Source organism: Symphodus melops (assembly GCF_947650265.1).
Source record: "Symphodus melops genome assembly, chromosome: 16".
In the NCBI taxonomy this organism is placed as follows: Eukaryota; Metazoa; Chordata; class Actinopteri; order Labriformes; family Labridae; genus Symphodus; species Symphodus melops.
The window spans coordinates 753,367-771,208 of NC_136706.1; the positions used below are offsets into that span (position 1 = coordinate 753,367).

Below are 17,842 nucleotides of genomic sequence, written 5' to 3' on the forward strand. Positions count from 1 at the left end.
GCACGCCCGTTTACATAGACTGTAGCTCTCGTAGCGGTTCAAATCCCCACTGTCCTATCGCGACAAAATAAACCCGGAGAGTCGAGCTGTGACTTTATTTCTAAGGACAAAGTGACCGTGGAGGCAAAGACAGACCCAGCTGTCTCAGTGTCATCGGTCTGCCCCCTGCTGGTCAAAAGGACACACAGTCTGCTCACTGTCAGCACTGGAACTATTTACACAACCTAAACTTCTTCAGGTTCTGACTTCCTCATATATTTACTGATATATCACTGGAACAGGGAAGATGAGTCCAGCTCACTCTGACTTTCTGCAGGAGAAACTCCGGCTGAAGTCTGAGAGTCGACGCTTCCTTTGAAAACTTCAGGAAGTTTCCTAAAAGTGTGAGCGTCCTGGAACGAGCTCCTGCTGGAGACATTTACCTCTCGGGTGTTTTCTCCTTCTTGGGCTTTTTGGCACAGCGGACCATCTTGCTCCTGTAGCTGTTCCTCCGAGCCGGACCGGTTTTAATCGAAGTGTTTTCAAACGGGGTCGTGGAGATGGTCACTTTGCTGCCACTCTGCAAGAAAGAAAGTTAAATATTAAATTAGAGTTTTTTTTATCATGGACTATAAACCTAAAAATAAATAAATAAGCAGACAGACAGAAAACAAATAACTGAAGGATCCTAAACAACATTTTACCTCGACTGTAGTGTTGAAATAAAATCAATGAGAACTTTATAGTTTCAGTTTAAAAACCCAAACATGTCTTTTCACTGACCTTGAGCAGCAGCTCCACCACCTCGGTGTGGACCAGACCGTGGACCGCTTCCCCGTTCACGTGAGTGATGAGGTCTCCTGCTTTGAGTCCCGCTTTGTGTGCAGGTCCTCCTTCTTCCACATTCTGGTGAAAAACAACAACAACAACAAAAAACTAATTTAAAATAAACTTTTTTTTGTCTTGTTTTAACAAGAGAGACTTTGAAGAACACGATATGAGTGCTGTATTGTCGTCCAGATTGTGATGAGCTGAGTCATTGCAAACAAAACAAGGCAAGAAAATGTTACACACACACACACACACACACACACACACACACACACACACACACACACAGAGCTGAGTCATTCACAGATTTGTCGTTCAACAGGAGTTGTGTCTCATCTCATGTTTGGAGACTTTATTAGCCGCTGAGATCAGCAGAATGTGTCCACGTTAAGTAGCTGATCCAGACCCAAAAGACCGCAGCAAAAACTAGACCTGAATCCTCGTAGGAGACGGGTTCAAGGTCAAGGTAGAAAACTTCCTCCCATTGCAATCAGGCCAAGTTCAACCAAGTTTGTGTTCACCGGACCACACACAGATTGATCACGTCCTTACCCAGACCATGTGGTAGACGGTGTAGACGTCCCCCTCGCAGGCGTACACCCGGATGGCCCTCAGCGTGAAGCCGAACTTCTTCCCTGAGCTGTGGATGACGACGGGCTGCCGTGGGTTGCTGGTGCAGAGCGAGGAGGACTCCCTGCTGGGAGAAGAGTCTCTGGAGGAAGGATCCGAGGAGAGGGAGTAAGGAGACAGGGGGCTGGCCAGCGGAGACACCCCGAAGATATCTGCAAGAATAAGAGATAATGAGCAGCCGAGCCGAGCGTTTCATTGAATCAATGAGAGTGGGAGCGTCCGTGCAGTCGTGGCGAGGTGTCGCTCCGAAGCTCATTCATGCTGCTCCTGCTGAGGGTGAAGCTAATGGGATTTTCTCTCCCAGCAGCGAACACCTCTCACTCCCACCCTGTACGCTTTCTTTCCTTGTTAGCGGCTCGTACTCGGCTACTTGCCCGCAGCCACTCTGTAAAATGGGACTCACAGCGGGTGTCATGCAGGGCCGATTTTGCACAGATCCTTGGTGCACTTTCATCTCTTTCACATGATTTGTTCAAAGCCTGTTGGTCTTTTTGTAACTCTCGTCACGTTGTTGGTATGGCATGCTTTAACCTTCACAGATCAGACTGCGTTCTGCGCGTGTGTGAGCCGATCTGGGACTCACCTCCAGGGATGAGGAGCGACAGGGCCCCGGTGGAGATGGACTTTGGGACTTTAGGCACGGCCCCGCTCCTCTCTGCGGCGCTCTTCGGCCGCAGCGAGCTGGCGTGACTCAGGTGGTCTGTGGAGGTGTGGCTGGTGCAGTCGGGACTCTCCAACCCTTCACCTCTGGGCGTTAGCTGATCCAGATGTTCGGAGAAACTTCCTAAAAATGACATGAAGAGGACGTGAGGAGTCTGGATGACAATATATTTCTGTATCAATTAGGGGGGGAACTTTAATGCGTTAATTACGATTAATTAATTACATGAAAATAATGCGTTAAATTGTTTTAATGCATCAGTTTGCCTCAAACAGCGCAGAACTTTTCGTCATTGCTACGCGCTAGCTTATTGTTAGCTTCGTGCTAGCTTTTGGCTAGCTTATCGTTAGCTTCGTGCTAGCTTTTGGCTAACTTATCGTTAGCTTCGTGCTAGCCTTTGACTAGCTTCGCGCTAGCTTATCGTTAGCTTCGTGCTAGCCTTTGACTAGCTTCGCGCTAGCTTAGCGTTAGCTTTGTGCTAGCTTTTCGCAAAGTACAAACAAGAAGCGTTTGCAGCCTAAACTCGTCTTCAGGACCAGAATTAGTAATTCAACGACTAATAAACTTACAAATTCACTCGCTCAATTGGTTGGTCTGGACTGTAGACTACTATTAGTGGTAGAAGATAAGGGGTTAGAAAATGTGCTACAGAGAGCAACGACTGATCCAACTTTCCAGCTGCTGTGCAGAAAAATTAATTTCAAACAAGCTCCAGCAGCTTTATGAAACTGAGAAGCAAGTAACACTTCATGCATTGTATTCATTAATCCATCAAAATCCATTTAGACTGAGAAGTGTTGCTGTTTAGGGCAAAAACTGTGATGCACTTAAAATGTGATTCATTTCGATTCATTAATTAGAAAGCCCTGAGTTAATTAGTTAATTGAAAGAGAGAGAGGCTTGGTACCGGACAGCGTGGCGCCGCTGTGCGTGCTGCCTGGAGTGGTGGCGTCAGGCTCGTCCCGCGGGAGCTCTGCCATACTGAAGGAGGTTTTGCTGGGGTCGCCGAGGCCGGAGGTCTCGTCTCCTTCGCTCTCCGCTGAGATGGCAAACTTTGGTAACAAGTTGGGGCGAGGGCCCTGATTCACGCTGTCTGTGTCCGTGGAGTGGGACAAAGACGGCTGCAGGAAGAGAAGAGGAGGACACAGAGTGTTAGGAGATCATGTTGCTTTTATTCATCCTTTCCTGTGATGTCTTATCGATTATGTTGCTTCATTATATGGTTAAATAGCTTTAAAGTATCAGTCAGTAAGATCTGTAGTGACTGAGATGATGAACTATTCTAGACTTGACTAAAAGTCGTGGTCGTGGTCGTGCGTACATTTCGGGGAAGTCTGGCGCCCAGCTGAGCGAGTCGACCGTCAGCGGGCTCTCGCTCTTCTTCCCCTCCGTCTCTCCTTTCTCCTCCAGGTGCCCACGAGACAAATCCAGACTGCTGTACACCTGAGAACACACGCAGAGTATAACTCGGCTTCACTGTGAGCAGGGTACAAACGCCGCTTCTGCAATTTGACTTTCAGATATCTAAAAACATGCAGCGACAGCCGGTGAGAGGAGAAGACTTTGTGCTTTCTGTATTAACGCAGACTTCGACATGTCAACATGTCCTCGGACACACTCGGCTGCTTTGTCTCCGTGTTGATGTGTGAGAGGAGCTACAGCTACTGCAATGCAGCACAATGACTCCCAGCTCGCTCCACTGTAGTATGCATTGTGTCCCACATTACCAGGAAAGACAACAACAAAAAAAAAGCTGATTTGCAAGCGGAAAATATATGCAAAGCTGAAATCTATGTTTAATACCGTAGGGGTAAACAAGAGCAAGAGAGTGTGTGTGTGTGTATGGGGGGGGAGACATACATTTCCATAAGAAATACACAACACTTGTACTTTCTTTCTCATGAGAAAAGCAGCAGGACAGATGAGAGCATCGGCTGTGTGAGACCCCGGACACCTGAGAGGGATGAGGAGGGGGGAGGTCGAGGACGAACCTTTGAGAATCTGTGCGAGCACGAGGAGAACTGACGAAGCTCCACGTTGAAGTCTTCATCGTTTGTGTCCTCTTCCTCCGTCTCCAGATGATGGTATCGCTCCGAGCGAGCTGCGATCGAACACAGGTTTGCATGTCAGACAGTTTCAAGACCCCCCCCCCCTCTTGTGATTGTCTCTGTACGAGCGTTGGACTCACTGTCGAAGTAGCTGGTGTCATCTTCGGACTCGAGCTGAGGGATGAACTCGGCCTTCTGTCTCAGCAGGCTGTTCCAGTCCAGGTTGTGGAAAAACTGATGCTGCTTAACTTCCGCAGCTCCTCCTGCAAACAGAAGGAAGCCCAGTGAGGAACACTGAACACACTGTCCAGTGACCACAAGCACTTCAGTTACACACCGGTGATGAAGAAGTGCTTACTCTAGGTTTCCTTTTCCCCCTGTGGCTGCAGACCAAACTGATATCAGGACTATAAATTATGCAGAACTATTTCCTGCTTGTGACCTTTGCTGGACTAGCAGGAGGCTCTGGCTGTCCCTGGACTGAACCGTCTACGTGTCCCCCCTTTGATTTAAAGCCATTGACCCCGGGGTCACGTCCAGTTTTACAGCCACACATCTCCCCGCTCGCACTGCCTGATCATGCATGGGACTAGATTCCTGCACCGCTGAGGAAAGAATAGCAACTGAGCAAAAGGGAAAGAGGTGAGGAGGCCACAGGATGAAGAGCTCTGCGGTTAGATGACCTTAATTTGTCCCCCCGGTGACTTGGAATAATGAGCGCTGCTGAGGTGGCACTGACGGTCACATGAGGAGTTATGATGGTCTGTTACTGAACTGAGCCTCAGTTTGTGTCCTCTGTTGTGTTTGTACCTGGTCGTCAAGGACAGAAACGTTTGCTAACGTTTTTACTCGTGTCTTAAATCAAATTTATTTCAGCCAATCTCAGACTGCTCCGTCGAATTAGTGTGCCATTATCTCCTCTGACAGTTTTACAAATCTTCCTCTAATACAATACATCCTGAAGTCACGATTCCCCCGAGTCGGCGCAGTTTCCCGGCACCCTGAGGTATTTGTTTGTACCTGTGCCCATCCTCTCCAGAGGATTCTGTCTGAGGAGCAGGGTGATGAGCTCCTGGGAGTCCAGAGGAGGGGCGTCCTCTCCTTCAGGCCAGTTGATCTCATCTGCAAACACAACACAACACAGATGAACAGTTCATGTGAGTATGTAGTAACCTTTGGATCAGGCTTTGGCGTTGATGGGCTTGAAAACTGCCCTTCTGAAACCAATGGGTGCCGTCACTCAGGCTTTGTCCATGTTCATATTCAGTCTCTGATCCTGTATTTGATCATGTCTCTAAACCCCTCTATTTCAGCCCTGCTCAGAACAGGCTGTTTCTGTGTCTGTAGCTTTAAATATGTAAATGAGCTGTGTCTGACCACGCCCCCTCTCTGGAAGGGCTCGGGTGTACTCGCTGCTTTCTGGCTCCATGTCCTATTGTTTACGGTGAGAAGGCAGACTCAGAGGGCAGAACAAACACCTAGCTGTGGGAGTGTCACCCACCTGGGGGAGGGGCTACTGCCCTTTGTGATGTCACGAAGGGAACATCTCCAAACGGCCTGTTTGAGCTCACATTTTCTGAAAAGTGGAGCAGGCAGAAGACAGAGAGGATGGACTTTTCTCATCATTGGGGGGTTTGTAGACAGACTAGAGACACATCTTAGAGGAACATGGAGGAGAGGATTTATGCCTAATATGTGACCTTTAAAAGCTCCAGGACATTATTTTAACTTCCTTGTGCAGGAGATAAACAGCAGGTTTTTAACGTGCTTTTATTTTTTTATCTCGTAGTTTGGGAGACACAGCCACACAACGTACGTCTGCGTTTTGCCTTGATTGGAACGTTTTGAAGGAAAAGGTCACACAGCAGAGAACGGAGAGAGCAGCACAAACCTGTTATGTTGCTGCTGTGTGGCATACAGAAGACAAGAACAATGTATTGACTGATTGCCATGTATGTTAGGAGTTAGGCTTGCTGCATGTTTTTTTTTTTGTATTTAAAAATGCTAAACGTGTGGATTCAAACAATGAGATTATCAGCATCATTTCTCTGTATTTTAAGGCTGAATTTAATATTTCCCGCTTCAGGCCTATATTACTTTACTGAGACTGCACACAACGCTCACAGTGTTTCTTTAAAACGGTTTCAGCAGCAGAGTCAGACAAAACAAAAGCTACTTCTAAGATGTTTGCATATTGCTGAACGAGACAGTCTACATGCGCTCTAGGTCTGAATGAAAAGCCTCCTGGATAAGCACTGAATGGGGGGGGGGGGGCAGAGTCTGTGACATGCTGATTGTCTGCTCGGTGAACAGTTTGTCCCCCATTTTAATCAAATTTGGGCGAGGGGCTATGAATATGTATGTGCAGCCTGAGGCCACAGTGGCATGCATTCAGCATGTTCAGGCCTCTTTAATTACCAGTGGATCTCCGAGGCTGGGTACAGTGTGATTGAGAGCATACCAAATCAGTCACGGCATGCCATTCATTTTCACGCCACAGAAAAAGGCTTTTATCCAATGACGGCTAATAACACAATTCATCTGAGTTGCAGCACTGGCAAGATAAAAGCTCTGTTTTGTTTTTTTTAAGGGTGGAGATTTTTTCTGTTTAGCTGTCACCATGAGACGAAAAGAAAAATATACTAACGTCATCATCGTATTAAAACTTCTCGCAGCCTAAAGTGAAACAGAATCCACTTACTGCCGTCTGTTTTTGCTACAGGCCCTCAAGGGAAATCTCCATCTTCATTAACACAGAGAGATATGCAAAACCAGACAATTCCATGTGGTCACTATTTCAATATTGCATTCATATCCTAACGACCTTTGGGAATTTATCTCTCCGTACTCGATTTGAGTATGCACGCCAAATGATGTTCAACTTTGACCAAACCACCTTTAAAAACACAAAACGTGTCTGGAAAAATGTCATTCACTCGTTAACGGCAATAAACAAGAGCCTTTAAGTTAATAAAAAGCTAATAACAAATATATCAGATTAAAATATGAGGCAGTAACTGGTCTTAACATGTGGTTAATTGCAAAAACACAAATGGTTCCTCAAAAAATAAAAAAATAAAAAATGCTCTAAATTTAAAATTGCACAACTACTAGCTTAAACTAGCAGGGAATATGTTAGAATTCAAGGCTAGCTGCTAGCGGATGACTAACGGATCACACATGTACCGGTAAGATGTGAAAAGCAGGAATTTTATCGGCTCTAATAACATCATCAGAGAAGAAGAAAATGGAAACACATTTATCTCATAGTAAGGAAAAAAAATTAACAGGTTAGCATTCAAGGCTAGCTGTTAACCTTGAAGAATTACGCATATAGCCTACCAGAGAAGCAATGATTTCTTTTGGCAATTAAAATCATGAGAAAAGATAAAAAAAAGGAAATAAATTGATCCATGAATAGAATTTAGCTTAAAGTAAAGTGATCAGTTAGCATTTAAGGCTAGCTGTTAGCGGATGACTAAGGATTGCACATGTGTTGGTAAGATTTGAGAAGCGGTTATTTTTCAGGCAATAAAAAAACCTATACATGGATCTCATATATATTCATTTATAAGTGATTAAAATTAATTAAAATTAGTAAAGAAATGTGTTAGCATTGACGGCTAGCTGTGGATAAGGACCAAACATGAAATGGAAAGTGCAGATTTTTCAGGCAATAACAACCACATCCAAGATGGGTTTTTTTTTTAATCTATAAAAGATCACCTAATTTATTCAGAATAACTACTTTCTTCATTTCATCTCATGAAATGCACTTTATTTTAAAATATTTTAATTGCTAGCTTAAAGCAACATGGAAATCCACGACTAAGATCACTCATCTGATACGTACCGCTGATGGCCTGTCCAAACAGCTCCTCCGGTGTGTCTCCAAAAAAAGGCACGCAGCCCACGAGGAACTCGTAGAGGATGATGCCCATCGCCCACCAGTCCACCGGCTTCCCGTAGCCTTGTCTCAGGATCACCTCTGGGGCGATGTACTCTGGCGTTCCACACACCAGCCTTGTCTCAGGATCACCTCTGGGGCGATGTACTCTGGCGTTCCACACACCTGTACAGGCAGAAAAACACGTGTGAAGAGAGAAGTCAAGAAAATAAGATGCCAACAGTTTTCATCTCCACGGTGAAAAAACCAAAAACCTGCTTATCGGAGAACTCCCTGGCGTCTTTCTCGATGTGTCCCTCGTACAGGTTGGTGGTCATGTTCATCAGGCCGACTTTGGACAACCCAAAATCTGTCAGCTTTATGTGTCCCATCGATGTCACCAGGAGACTGAGAGGAAGAAGAAGAAGAGGAACAGGGAGATTACAATAAATGACGATATTAAAAAGAACAAACATTTAACAGTTTAAGTTTCATGAACGCTCTTTGGAGAAACCTTTAGCCGCGTTTCTCTTGGTTCAGTACAGTTTGGTACGGTAGACCCTGAACTTGCTTGTGTATTCCACCTTTACCTTTACTTGGCTAACCTAGTGAAAGCCAGATAGAGATAGCTGCGTTAGCTTAGCAATAGTGTGACATCACAGCAGCCCTGTGATTGGCCCATACGTCAGTGTACGTTGATCAGCCAATCCAGTACCACCAAACATTATTAAACTGCAGCGTAAACAACCACCGCTAACAGATTATAGTGACTGTAAACTCTGACGAGGTCTCACTTGTCTGGTTTCAGGTCTCTGTGGACGATGCCGTAGTTGTGCAGATACTCCAGAGCCAGCACCGTCTCTGCAAAGTACATCCTGGCCATATCCACGGGCAGGGGCCCCATGTTCTTTAAAAGGGTGGCACAGTCTCCACCTGTGAACATCAATGGAGCGGTGTTAGCACACACACACACACACACACACAGGAGACATTGTTCACAGCGTGCAGCTTTTAGCCACAGCACTATGCACTTAAACAGCCAATCAGCTGACCTTCAACATACTCCATGACCATGCACAGGTGTCGCCGGGTCTCAAAGGAGCAGTACATGGACACCACGAAAGGGTTCTCGGCGAAGGTGAGGATGTCTCGCTCCACGAAGGCCTGCTGGATCTGATTCCTCAGAATCAGGTTTTGTTTGTTGATCTTCTTCATGGCGAACCGCTGCTTCGTCTCTTTGTGTCGCACCAGATAAACAGCTCTGTGGAAATGACAAGTGGACCACTCAGAGAGGGGAAATGACCCGTCGGAAAACAGCTCAGCTTGTACGAACACGTTGATCAAAAGCACCGATTTCCTTCGCAATCGTTCGTACAAAATGAGCAAAGGAGGCAAAACGTTTGGGAGTGATTTCCTTTCTGTGCAGAGCCTCTATTATCAGAGATGATGGAGTCTGGCGGCGGGTTAAGACGTCCTTACCCGTAAGCGCCGTTACTGATGAGTTTTGTCATCTCAAAGTCCAGCTCGCAGGGTTTACGGCGGCACCGCAGAGCCGTGCTGAGGCTGTGAGACTGAGGGCGAGAAAAGAGACGAATACTTTAAAAACTAATCCAGAAGATAACAGGGTTTTTTTTTTTTTGTGCACCTGCAGTCAAGACGGAGTTGATCAATGGAGTAATCAGTTTGTAAGAGCTTACCGAGTCATCGGTTTCTGGGGTTTCTGCGATCCCGCTGTCACAGCTGGTCAGCTGAGCGATTTCTGCACAAAAGAAAAACAACAAAAGAAGTTCAGAAAGTCCTGCAGGTTCAAACAAAACGTCTTTTATTGTGTTATTTCTGTCATCTGATAGTTTTAGATTTAAGATTCAAGGTTCAAGGTTTACTTTATTCTCAATTCCAAAATATGTCAGACATAGAGTGAAATGTAGATTTAAAAAAAAGGTACGGTAAAAAATTAAATAAAATGATAAATAATATTTACATTGATAAAATCTAAATGTGCAAAAAGTACAAAGTTCAATAAAAATGGAATCTAAAAGAAGATTAGAAAAAAAAAAGGGAAACTTGTGTATGCGTGCAATGTGCAATAAATGTCCACACACACACACACACACACCCATGTTAAAGTTTGAAACGTGCTGCAGAGCACTTTGTGGAACGACATAAACGCTGTGACTTCACACTCGGAGCTTTTATTGGGCGATCGCGCCCCGAGGTGCTGACGCTGAGCGAACGTGAATCGAAAATAAATGAGGTGGAAATCAGACGCGGCGACGCAAACACATGTTCTAACACCCACTTTGAAAATCACCGCTGCACAACGGGAGCTCATTACAAACCGCCGTGCGTCTCCGTGGCGGTGTGTGTGTGTGTGTGTGTGTGAGACCACGTGGCGTGATTTCACAGCAGGAGAGGGGGGGGGGCTGGGGGGGTCGGTCTCCGGAGGGTCTGTAAACACATTTCCTCTGCTATTTAACATCTGTCCTTTCTTGTAGGTTTTAGCTTCGGGCACACGAGGCGCTGGGCAAACAGAACGCCGGAGACACTCGGGGGAAATGAGCGGCGAGATGAGCTGACGGAGGATCTGTGGGGACGCCATTCCTTTCTAATTAGTCATAATGAATGTTGTTTTGCTACTGAATCTGGAGAGACGGAGGGTCATTAGGAAGACAGTCTGTTCAGGACATTAGTCAAGAGAAGTTCCCTCCACGGCTTCATTTAACAGATCCAACATGGCGCACAGTTTCCTCTGGCGCCACGCCACGGGGAGAGAGCTTAAACGCATCGCGAACAACGATCGCAAATACTCCGATCTTTACAAACCTTGAAGCAAAAAAAAAAAAAGTGATTTTCTGCGCTCGTCAAATCTTCTTATTATTCAGCGTCTATCGTGGGTGTCATGTTGCAGCACGTGTTTGTGTTTTATGATGACTGACGATGAGCTGCGTCCTTCCTCTACCTTCCAGAGGATCCCTGGTGAGTCCCAGCTGGCTGATGATGTAACGAGGGATGTCCGTTTTGATGCCCTGACCCTCTTTAGCGTGTCCTTCGGCCGCCTCCAGGAGGTGGTAAAACTCTTCCGGGTCGAACTCCTGCAGACACGGAGGAACTCTTCGGTTAAAAAACGCTGCGTCGATGTTTCAGGAGAGTTTAAAGACGAGGTTTAAGAACAGGAAGTACATGAGGAAAAACCAGCACGCTCTGCAGACACGAGACGTTATTGTTCTACAAGATCGACTTTAAAAATTAAAATAAAAATAAAGTGAAAAACAAACGTTTAAAGCAGCTAGCCTTGAATGCTAACCTGTTAGCTTTAAACAGCTGCTCTCCGAAAAACTATTTTAAATCCATGAAATGTCACTTCTGGCCTCCCTGTTGAGAGCAACACAAACACTTTGAGGATTTATGCGTCTTATTTACATGACTGTTTGTTTTGTGGCGGCGTGCTAACGTCCGTTGAACGGAGACACGGCGTCGGATGATCTAAAACGTACCAGACACTCCAGGAGTCGAGCGGGTCGCGCGATGACGATGAGGATCTTCTTCACCAGCTCTCGGATGAAGTTGACCTCCTCGCTCTCCGATCTCTCCGTCGACTACACGGGAAGCGTCGGAGGTCAGAGGTCAGAGTTGAGCACAGGTCGACTTGTCACAGGGATTTCTGGGTAATAAAAGCAGACGTAGCGCACTGACCTCCTGCACGAGCCTCTCCAGCTTATCGGTGAGCTCGCAGAAGTAGCTGGAGGTGATGAGTCCCAGCCGGCTCTTCTCCAGACAGTCACGGGCCAGCTCGATTATCTGGTGGTGGGCAAAGCCGAGCACGCCATCTGCCAGAGGGAGGACGCTCTCCGGAGAGCTGCTGCGGATGATGTCCTGAATCCTGTCCTCCATCTGAGCCGTGGCCTGCAGGGGAGGGGGGAGGGGGGGGGGGGGGGGGGGGGGGGGAGGGGTGTCAGTTTGGTAACGGACGAGATAATAACGACCACACGCTGATGCTGCTCCGAGTCACTACCTTAGGAAAGCGCTCCTTGTACACGTGATTCATCATAATGATCTCGTGGTCGTAACACGATGGCGATCTTCCAGGGCTGAAAGACAAAACGGACTCGGGTTAGCACCAGTTCGTCACGCGTGTGTCCGGCGAGCGCGGAGGTCTGACTCGAGTACCTGAGGCTGCGCGAGCGCGGTCGCATGGCCGTGGCTCTGCGGCACTCGTCCCCGGAGATGCTCTCGGTGCAGAAGTGCTTGGAGAGGAAGTGCAGCTCGTCCGGCGTGGGCTGGAAGGGCAGCTGGTGCAGCTTCTCCTGTGATGAACAGGATGACTGGAAATGAAACACATATATATTCAACATGAAATGAAAAAAAAAAAAAGACGACAATTCCTTTAATGGATTCAAAAAAAAAAAAAAAAGAAAAGAAAAATTTGCATGCTAACGGGTTCTGGCTGCGATATTAGCATTGTGCTAAGTCCCGCCCCCCTCGCTGAAGATAGAAGAGAAAGAAACGAGCTGAACTGCCACAGCCACACACACACACACACACACACACACACACACACACCTGCCGACTGACCTCACAGACGTGGTCGAACTCGACTTCAAAAAGAAAAACAAACATGGAGGACGATCAACGTCGTCAAAAATGAAGCTAATGCTGCTCTTTATCGTGTGTGAAGTCACTCCGACCTCAGCGGCTCATTTGTGCTTCCTGCTGATTTAAACACTTTGTGTTTTAATAACCGTGCGCCTCGTGTTAACCTCATTATATGGTTTTAATTAGGGATGAATTATTCATTCTTTGTGTATTGTGGATCTTGCAAAGGCTGCTGAGAAACATCCCGGCTGAGAGTGCGTCAGCTGTTACGGTCCCGTCACACGACGATGAAGACCGCCTCACGTCGCCTCTCCTCAAAACATCTGCACTTGAACGCATCGCACAGACGACAGTGGGGCGGCAGTAGCTCAGTCTGTAGGGACTTGGGTTGGGAACCGGAGGGTCGCCGGTTCGAATCCCGGCACGGACCAAGTCCGGAAACTGGTCTGGTAGCTGGAGAGGTGCCAGTCCATTTCCTGAGCACTGCCGAGGTGCCCCTGAGCAAGGCACCGAACCCCAAAAACTGCTCGCTGTAGGCAGCCCCCTCACTCTCCGAATTTCCCCTGGTGGGATTAATAAAAAAAAAAAAGACCGCCTCACGTCGCCTCTCATCAAAACATCTGCACTTGAACGCATCGCACAGACGACAGCCGACGGACACCCACCACGTACGCTCTGCACACGCGTGAGAGGAAATAACTCTCCACGCCAGCAGGTGGCGATAGTCCGTTGTTATGATACCAGAAGGTCGGTCACCTCTCATATTACAGGTAGTTTACTCATCCAGAATAGTGTCTGATAAAAAGAGGAAAATGGCGCTGGCGTTGTCAGCTCTCGGAGTGTTTCATCTCGTATCAGTAAACGATCTGCGTCCGAGACGAAGAAGGAAACTTTTTTTTTCTGTCAGTAAATACAAAAAAAAAAAGTTTTCTGTTCCTTCTCGGGGGTTTCAAAGAAGGCGGCAGCGGCGGCGGCGGCGGCACATCTGTTTGAAGATGAAGCGATCGTCTCGTGTCTGTCAGTCTCACACGGAGAGCTGGGAGGCGATCAGCTGATGAACAGAGCTGTCAGAGTGTTTCAGGCTGTCAGGACCGAGACGTCATCCGAACATGACGGAGAAAAATCAAACCTACAACTTCTCCTTTAAATCTCTCTCTGTGCATGTACGAGGAAACATCTGGACTTTTAGATCATTACTTTTTTATTCCTGACTGGTTCAACAAAAGGAGCTCCGGGTGTTTTCACAGCTGCGATCGTTTGCTCTGGTCTGGATCTTTTTTTTTTTTTTTTTTTGCATAATTAATTAATGAGTTTGCAAAGGAGGCGCGACTGATGATGTTGTGGTAGTTCAGGAAAAGGAGCATGTGAATCCTCCTGAACCAGGACCAGGACCAGGGCTGGACCAGGTCCTGGACCAGGGCTGGTCCTGGTCCTGGTCTGGTCTACTTACAGATTTTAAATGACCGACGGCTCACGCCAACATTTCACTCTCGTCTTGTCTCGTTAAGAAAAACTAAACATCGTGAACCCAAACGACCACGGTGGACTCAGTTGTGCGTGCGTGCGTGCGTTTGATGCTTACAGAGACCGTGGAGCTCGGCGTGTTGGTTCCATATCCAGAGGAGGGAAGAGAGGCCAACGACCAGCGGCGCCCATCAGTCCTGTGTCACAAACAGAAAGAACAAACGGAGAATCATCAACGCGGTTTAGACGGATCCAAACACGAACACGAGACTCACGATGCTTTTCAAGGTTTCAAATATGGAAATCGTCTTTTAGAAACCGACTCGTTTCATTTCCATGTTTGTATTCACGGCGTGTGATTATCCTCCTAAACACGTCATGACTGTGTGTTTGCAGATGAATGTGGACGTCGCCGCTCGTGTTAGTTCGATGACACGGGGCAGTGATGAGGCCATAAAGGCGCTAAAAACGAAGACGTGAAATGAGACGTCGGGATGAAGTGAAATGAGACGAACGGGGAACTTTAAAGTCAACGTGGATGGAAATGAGGGCTTTATGAAAATTCAGGCCTGAAATGAAATTACCTGTCTGCTCTGTGGCAATGACTGTGGATGATAATAAAAATACAGAATTACATGATACGCTGAGGAATCCAATAAATATGTTTCACTGCTTCTGGAATCATAAACACACTCGATAAGGCGAACAGAAGACGTCAAGAGAACAAATCACAACGTGAGGATTTTAATCTGCTGTGTGCATTAAGAGTCCCTGTGGTGTTTATTCATCGACTGGTTCGGCTGCACGTGATTGGTCGTACCTTCGCGCAAAAGAGAAATGAGCAGAGGCACTGGGAGAGAAGTTACGAGGACTGTCCTGTGGACTCGTTCCTGCAGGCAGAAGAAAAAACAAATCAAAGAGTTAGAAAACAAACATGTGAATCAACAGGTCCATCAAAGTCACGCTGCAACAAAAACACGTCTTTAGTGTCGTAGTCCAGACCGAGACGTACCCGGGTGCTTAGAGGCCGGGACCATAAATCTAAAAACATCCTCCTCTGCGATGCGTCACCTGCTTAGACCGAAGCATCGGGAAGTTTGTGACCGTTAGACCGAGACAAGATCAGCGGTTAGAGGCGGTCGTCTCTTAGCTGGAAGGTCGGGGGTTCGATTCCCCAGGGGCGGCTCGAGGGTCTGTCTCGAGGCGCTGTCTATCAGTTTAACAGCAATAATGACCCTCAGCGTTGAGAGTGAGTGCTGTCAGACGGGGCCCCGTTAGGGGAGGTTTCCGACTGTCGATGCAAAATGTGCACGTTTTGAGGCGATGCTTCAAGTTTGTATCTTGCAAAAAAAATTAAAATTATTATATATTTTTTTAAAAGTGTGAAATTAACACGTGTGAAAAAAGTTTCATATTTGACCTTTAAGTGACATCATTAAATCCCAGAAGCTTCGTGCTGCAGCGCTTTAAAGAACGTTAAACGTCTGATTAACCCTTTGCTTTCCACAGCTGCACTGTACAAACAAACCTGTGGTCCAGCATTAATCAGACTTAATTACACCCCCCCCCCCCCCCCCCCCCCCACACACACACACCCCCCTCCTCTTGAACGTCCTGTGATGACAGCGGCGGGCCCGTTTCCCCGTACTGCGGGACAACGAAGGAGGCCGTGAAGCTCGTTAGCGATGCTTGTCGGCTTCTTAATTGCAGTGAAGTTTGAATCAGAGCCAATTAAAGACGACAACCTCGTCCTTTGGGAGTCAGTCTACACAGAGACATCTGGTGCAGGATATTAATGCTGCCTTTACTACTTCTTATGATCCTGAAGAAAAGTTTGAACGTCTAAACACTCGGAGAGAAACACCAAACGTCTGGTTGAATATTCTAAATCAGGTGTTTGAGGGAAGGAAGTCGGCTCGAACTCAAAGTTTCCTCTTACCTTTGACACCGAGGTGACGACCGAGCCACAGCGTGAGCTCGTCTAAAAGACTGATCCTGCTGCCTGAGTCCATTTTAAAAGACGTGAGCTCCTTCGTTAGACTCCGTTAGACACACACACACACACACACACACACACACACGGAGAGTTCTGCAGCTCTGACCAATAGCAGGAAATAAAACGCCCTTTGGTAAATGAGGCCTGGCCTCCCTCTGCTCCTGTGCATTTCCTCTCTACAGGCCAACACTTCCTCCGCCAGCACAATCACTGCCCTGCGAGCCGCGGCCAGATTATCACCGTAACGACACTGAAGTGACCTGAAAGACGTCCCGACTACAACTTTCACGAGTCCCTTTTTTTTGGGGGGGATTTGGGGCCTTTAAGTTTCTGCAACCTCAGTAAACTTTATCATGAGTTGAAGTTTAATTTCTATCAAATCAAGACGTCTGACATTCTGCTCTGAAGCCTTAAAGATGAAAAACGTGCACGGTCATGGTTCACGTGAACTCTTACCTGTGAGGGAGGACAGAGGTGAGTGAGGTCGAGGTAAACCTGAAGACTGGCCGCTTCCTATCAGGCTTTTTCTGTTGCTCGTTCTGCAGCTGTGAAAACAGAAAGTCAAATATCAGCACAGTGGATAAACACACATCCTGATTTTAAAGCTACAGAACGATCAGGTGAGACGTCTCACTACATGCTACTACTCTTAAACCTGTGCATCTTCCTGTTTCAGTGACTCTGAAAGCAGAAACTTTGACTTCAGTTCTTATTTTTTTTGCATCAAGACTTTGAACGTTGTTCCATTTACATCAACAATCTGGGAACTGAGAAGAAGAAGAAGAAGATGAAAAGAAGGAACGAGGGGTTTCACCAAAAACATCTCCAGTTTGGACGCTGCAGGTGACTTTAAGACGTCTGTGAAATGTTTGAGGTCAGATTCAGAGTTTGGTTATTACGACACATTTACGAACCTTTTCTGTGATTCACTTACATAAGCCGTTAGCTTAGTTGGCACAAATGTAGGAGATTTAAATAATTACATCATAATGAGCAGAAACACGAACGCTGGGAGTCCTCAGACCTGATTGGTCCTTTGAATAACTAAACAGACGTCTTGATTGATTGGGGCAAAAAGCAGGATGTACATTCACGTGTTGAGACTCTGTGATGGACAGCATCCTGACTCGGGGATGAAACCTGCTTCAACATAAAAGCAGCTTCAGTGTTGAAAGGTTTTTTACTTTTCAATGAGAAGCTGTAGGAAGAGGAGCATAATGGAGCATGAATCCCCTTCAAGGTCAGAGACTCGGTGACTTCCTGTTATATAACCTCCTCAGAGAGCGTTTTTCATCCGGCTGTTTCAACATGACGTTAAACTTTCTCCCCTCTCAGTGATGAAGCCAAACATGCCAAAATGAAATGTTTCTTTTAGTGTGTGGAGAGTAAAACTAGAAGATTGAACATCTGTTAGTCTGTTAATCATCAGCTTTCATTTCTTCTTTGATTTTTAACGTGGGCATTCATTTAAAAAATATCGACAAATTTAACTTCAGAGATTTTGTTTCACCAACCGATATTTTAAGCACCTCCATTTAAAGTAACAAGCAATCCTCCATTTTATTTTTATAACGCCTCTCCGAGGAGGTTTAAAGACCAATTTTAAAAGAAGTCAAAATGTGAAAACGCTTCTCAGAGTGCAGTAAAAAAAACCGCTTTGCTGCATGGTGACAGAAGCTTCTTTGAGGTGAGCGACGTTGGAATAAGTGTGTGACAACGATCACGTGAGCGTCTGCAGCGCTGCAGAGAAGCGT

At 46.5% G+C, this 17,842-nt stretch overlaps 1 protein-coding gene across 1 annotated transcript in view; it reads right to left on the reverse strand.

The window, feature by feature from the left end:
• mast4 (microtubule associated serine/threonine kinase family member 4) overlaps window positions 1-17,842 on the reverse strand; it is a 40,913-nt gene that overhangs the window by 10,342 nt on the left and 12,729 nt on the right. The window contains exons 3-26 of the mRNA XM_079365077.1: window positions 16,545-16,633; window positions 14,913-14,982; window positions 14,677-14,697; window positions 14,211-14,289; window positions 12,203-12,357; window positions 12,048-12,123; window positions 11,729-11,938; window positions 11,530-11,631; window positions 10,995-11,127; window positions 9,733-9,794; window positions 9,515-9,606; window positions 9,088-9,296; window positions 8,830-8,968; window positions 8,311-8,443; window positions 8,003-8,168; window positions 5,170-5,271; window positions 4,290-4,412; window positions 4,093-4,202; window positions 3,422-3,544; window positions 3,009-3,222; window positions 2,024-2,224; window positions 1,363-1,592; window positions 763-885; window positions 423-559 (exon numbers count right to left, since the gene is read on the reverse strand). Coding sequence (XP_079221203.1) covers window positions 423-559; window positions 763-885; window positions 1,363-1,592; window positions 2,024-2,224; window positions 3,009-3,222; window positions 3,422-3,544; window positions 4,093-4,202; window positions 4,290-4,412; window positions 5,170-5,271; window positions 8,003-8,168; window positions 8,311-8,443; window positions 8,830-8,968; window positions 9,088-9,296; window positions 9,515-9,606; window positions 9,733-9,794; window positions 10,995-11,127; window positions 11,530-11,631; window positions 11,729-11,938; window positions 12,048-12,123; window positions 12,203-12,357; window positions 14,211-14,289; window positions 14,677-14,697; window positions 14,913-14,982; window positions 16,545-16,633 — 3,099 coding nt within the window. The remainder of the gene's footprint in view (window positions 1-422; window positions 560-762; window positions 886-1,362; window positions 1,593-2,023; window positions 2,225-3,008; window positions 3,223-3,421; window positions 3,545-4,092; window positions 4,203-4,289; window positions 4,413-5,169; window positions 5,272-8,002; window positions 8,169-8,310; window positions 8,444-8,829; window positions 8,969-9,087; window positions 9,297-9,514; window positions 9,607-9,732; window positions 9,795-10,994; window positions 11,128-11,529; window positions 11,632-11,728; window positions 11,939-12,047; window positions 12,124-12,202; window positions 12,358-14,210; window positions 14,290-14,676; window positions 14,698-14,912; window positions 14,983-16,544; window positions 16,634-17,842) is intronic.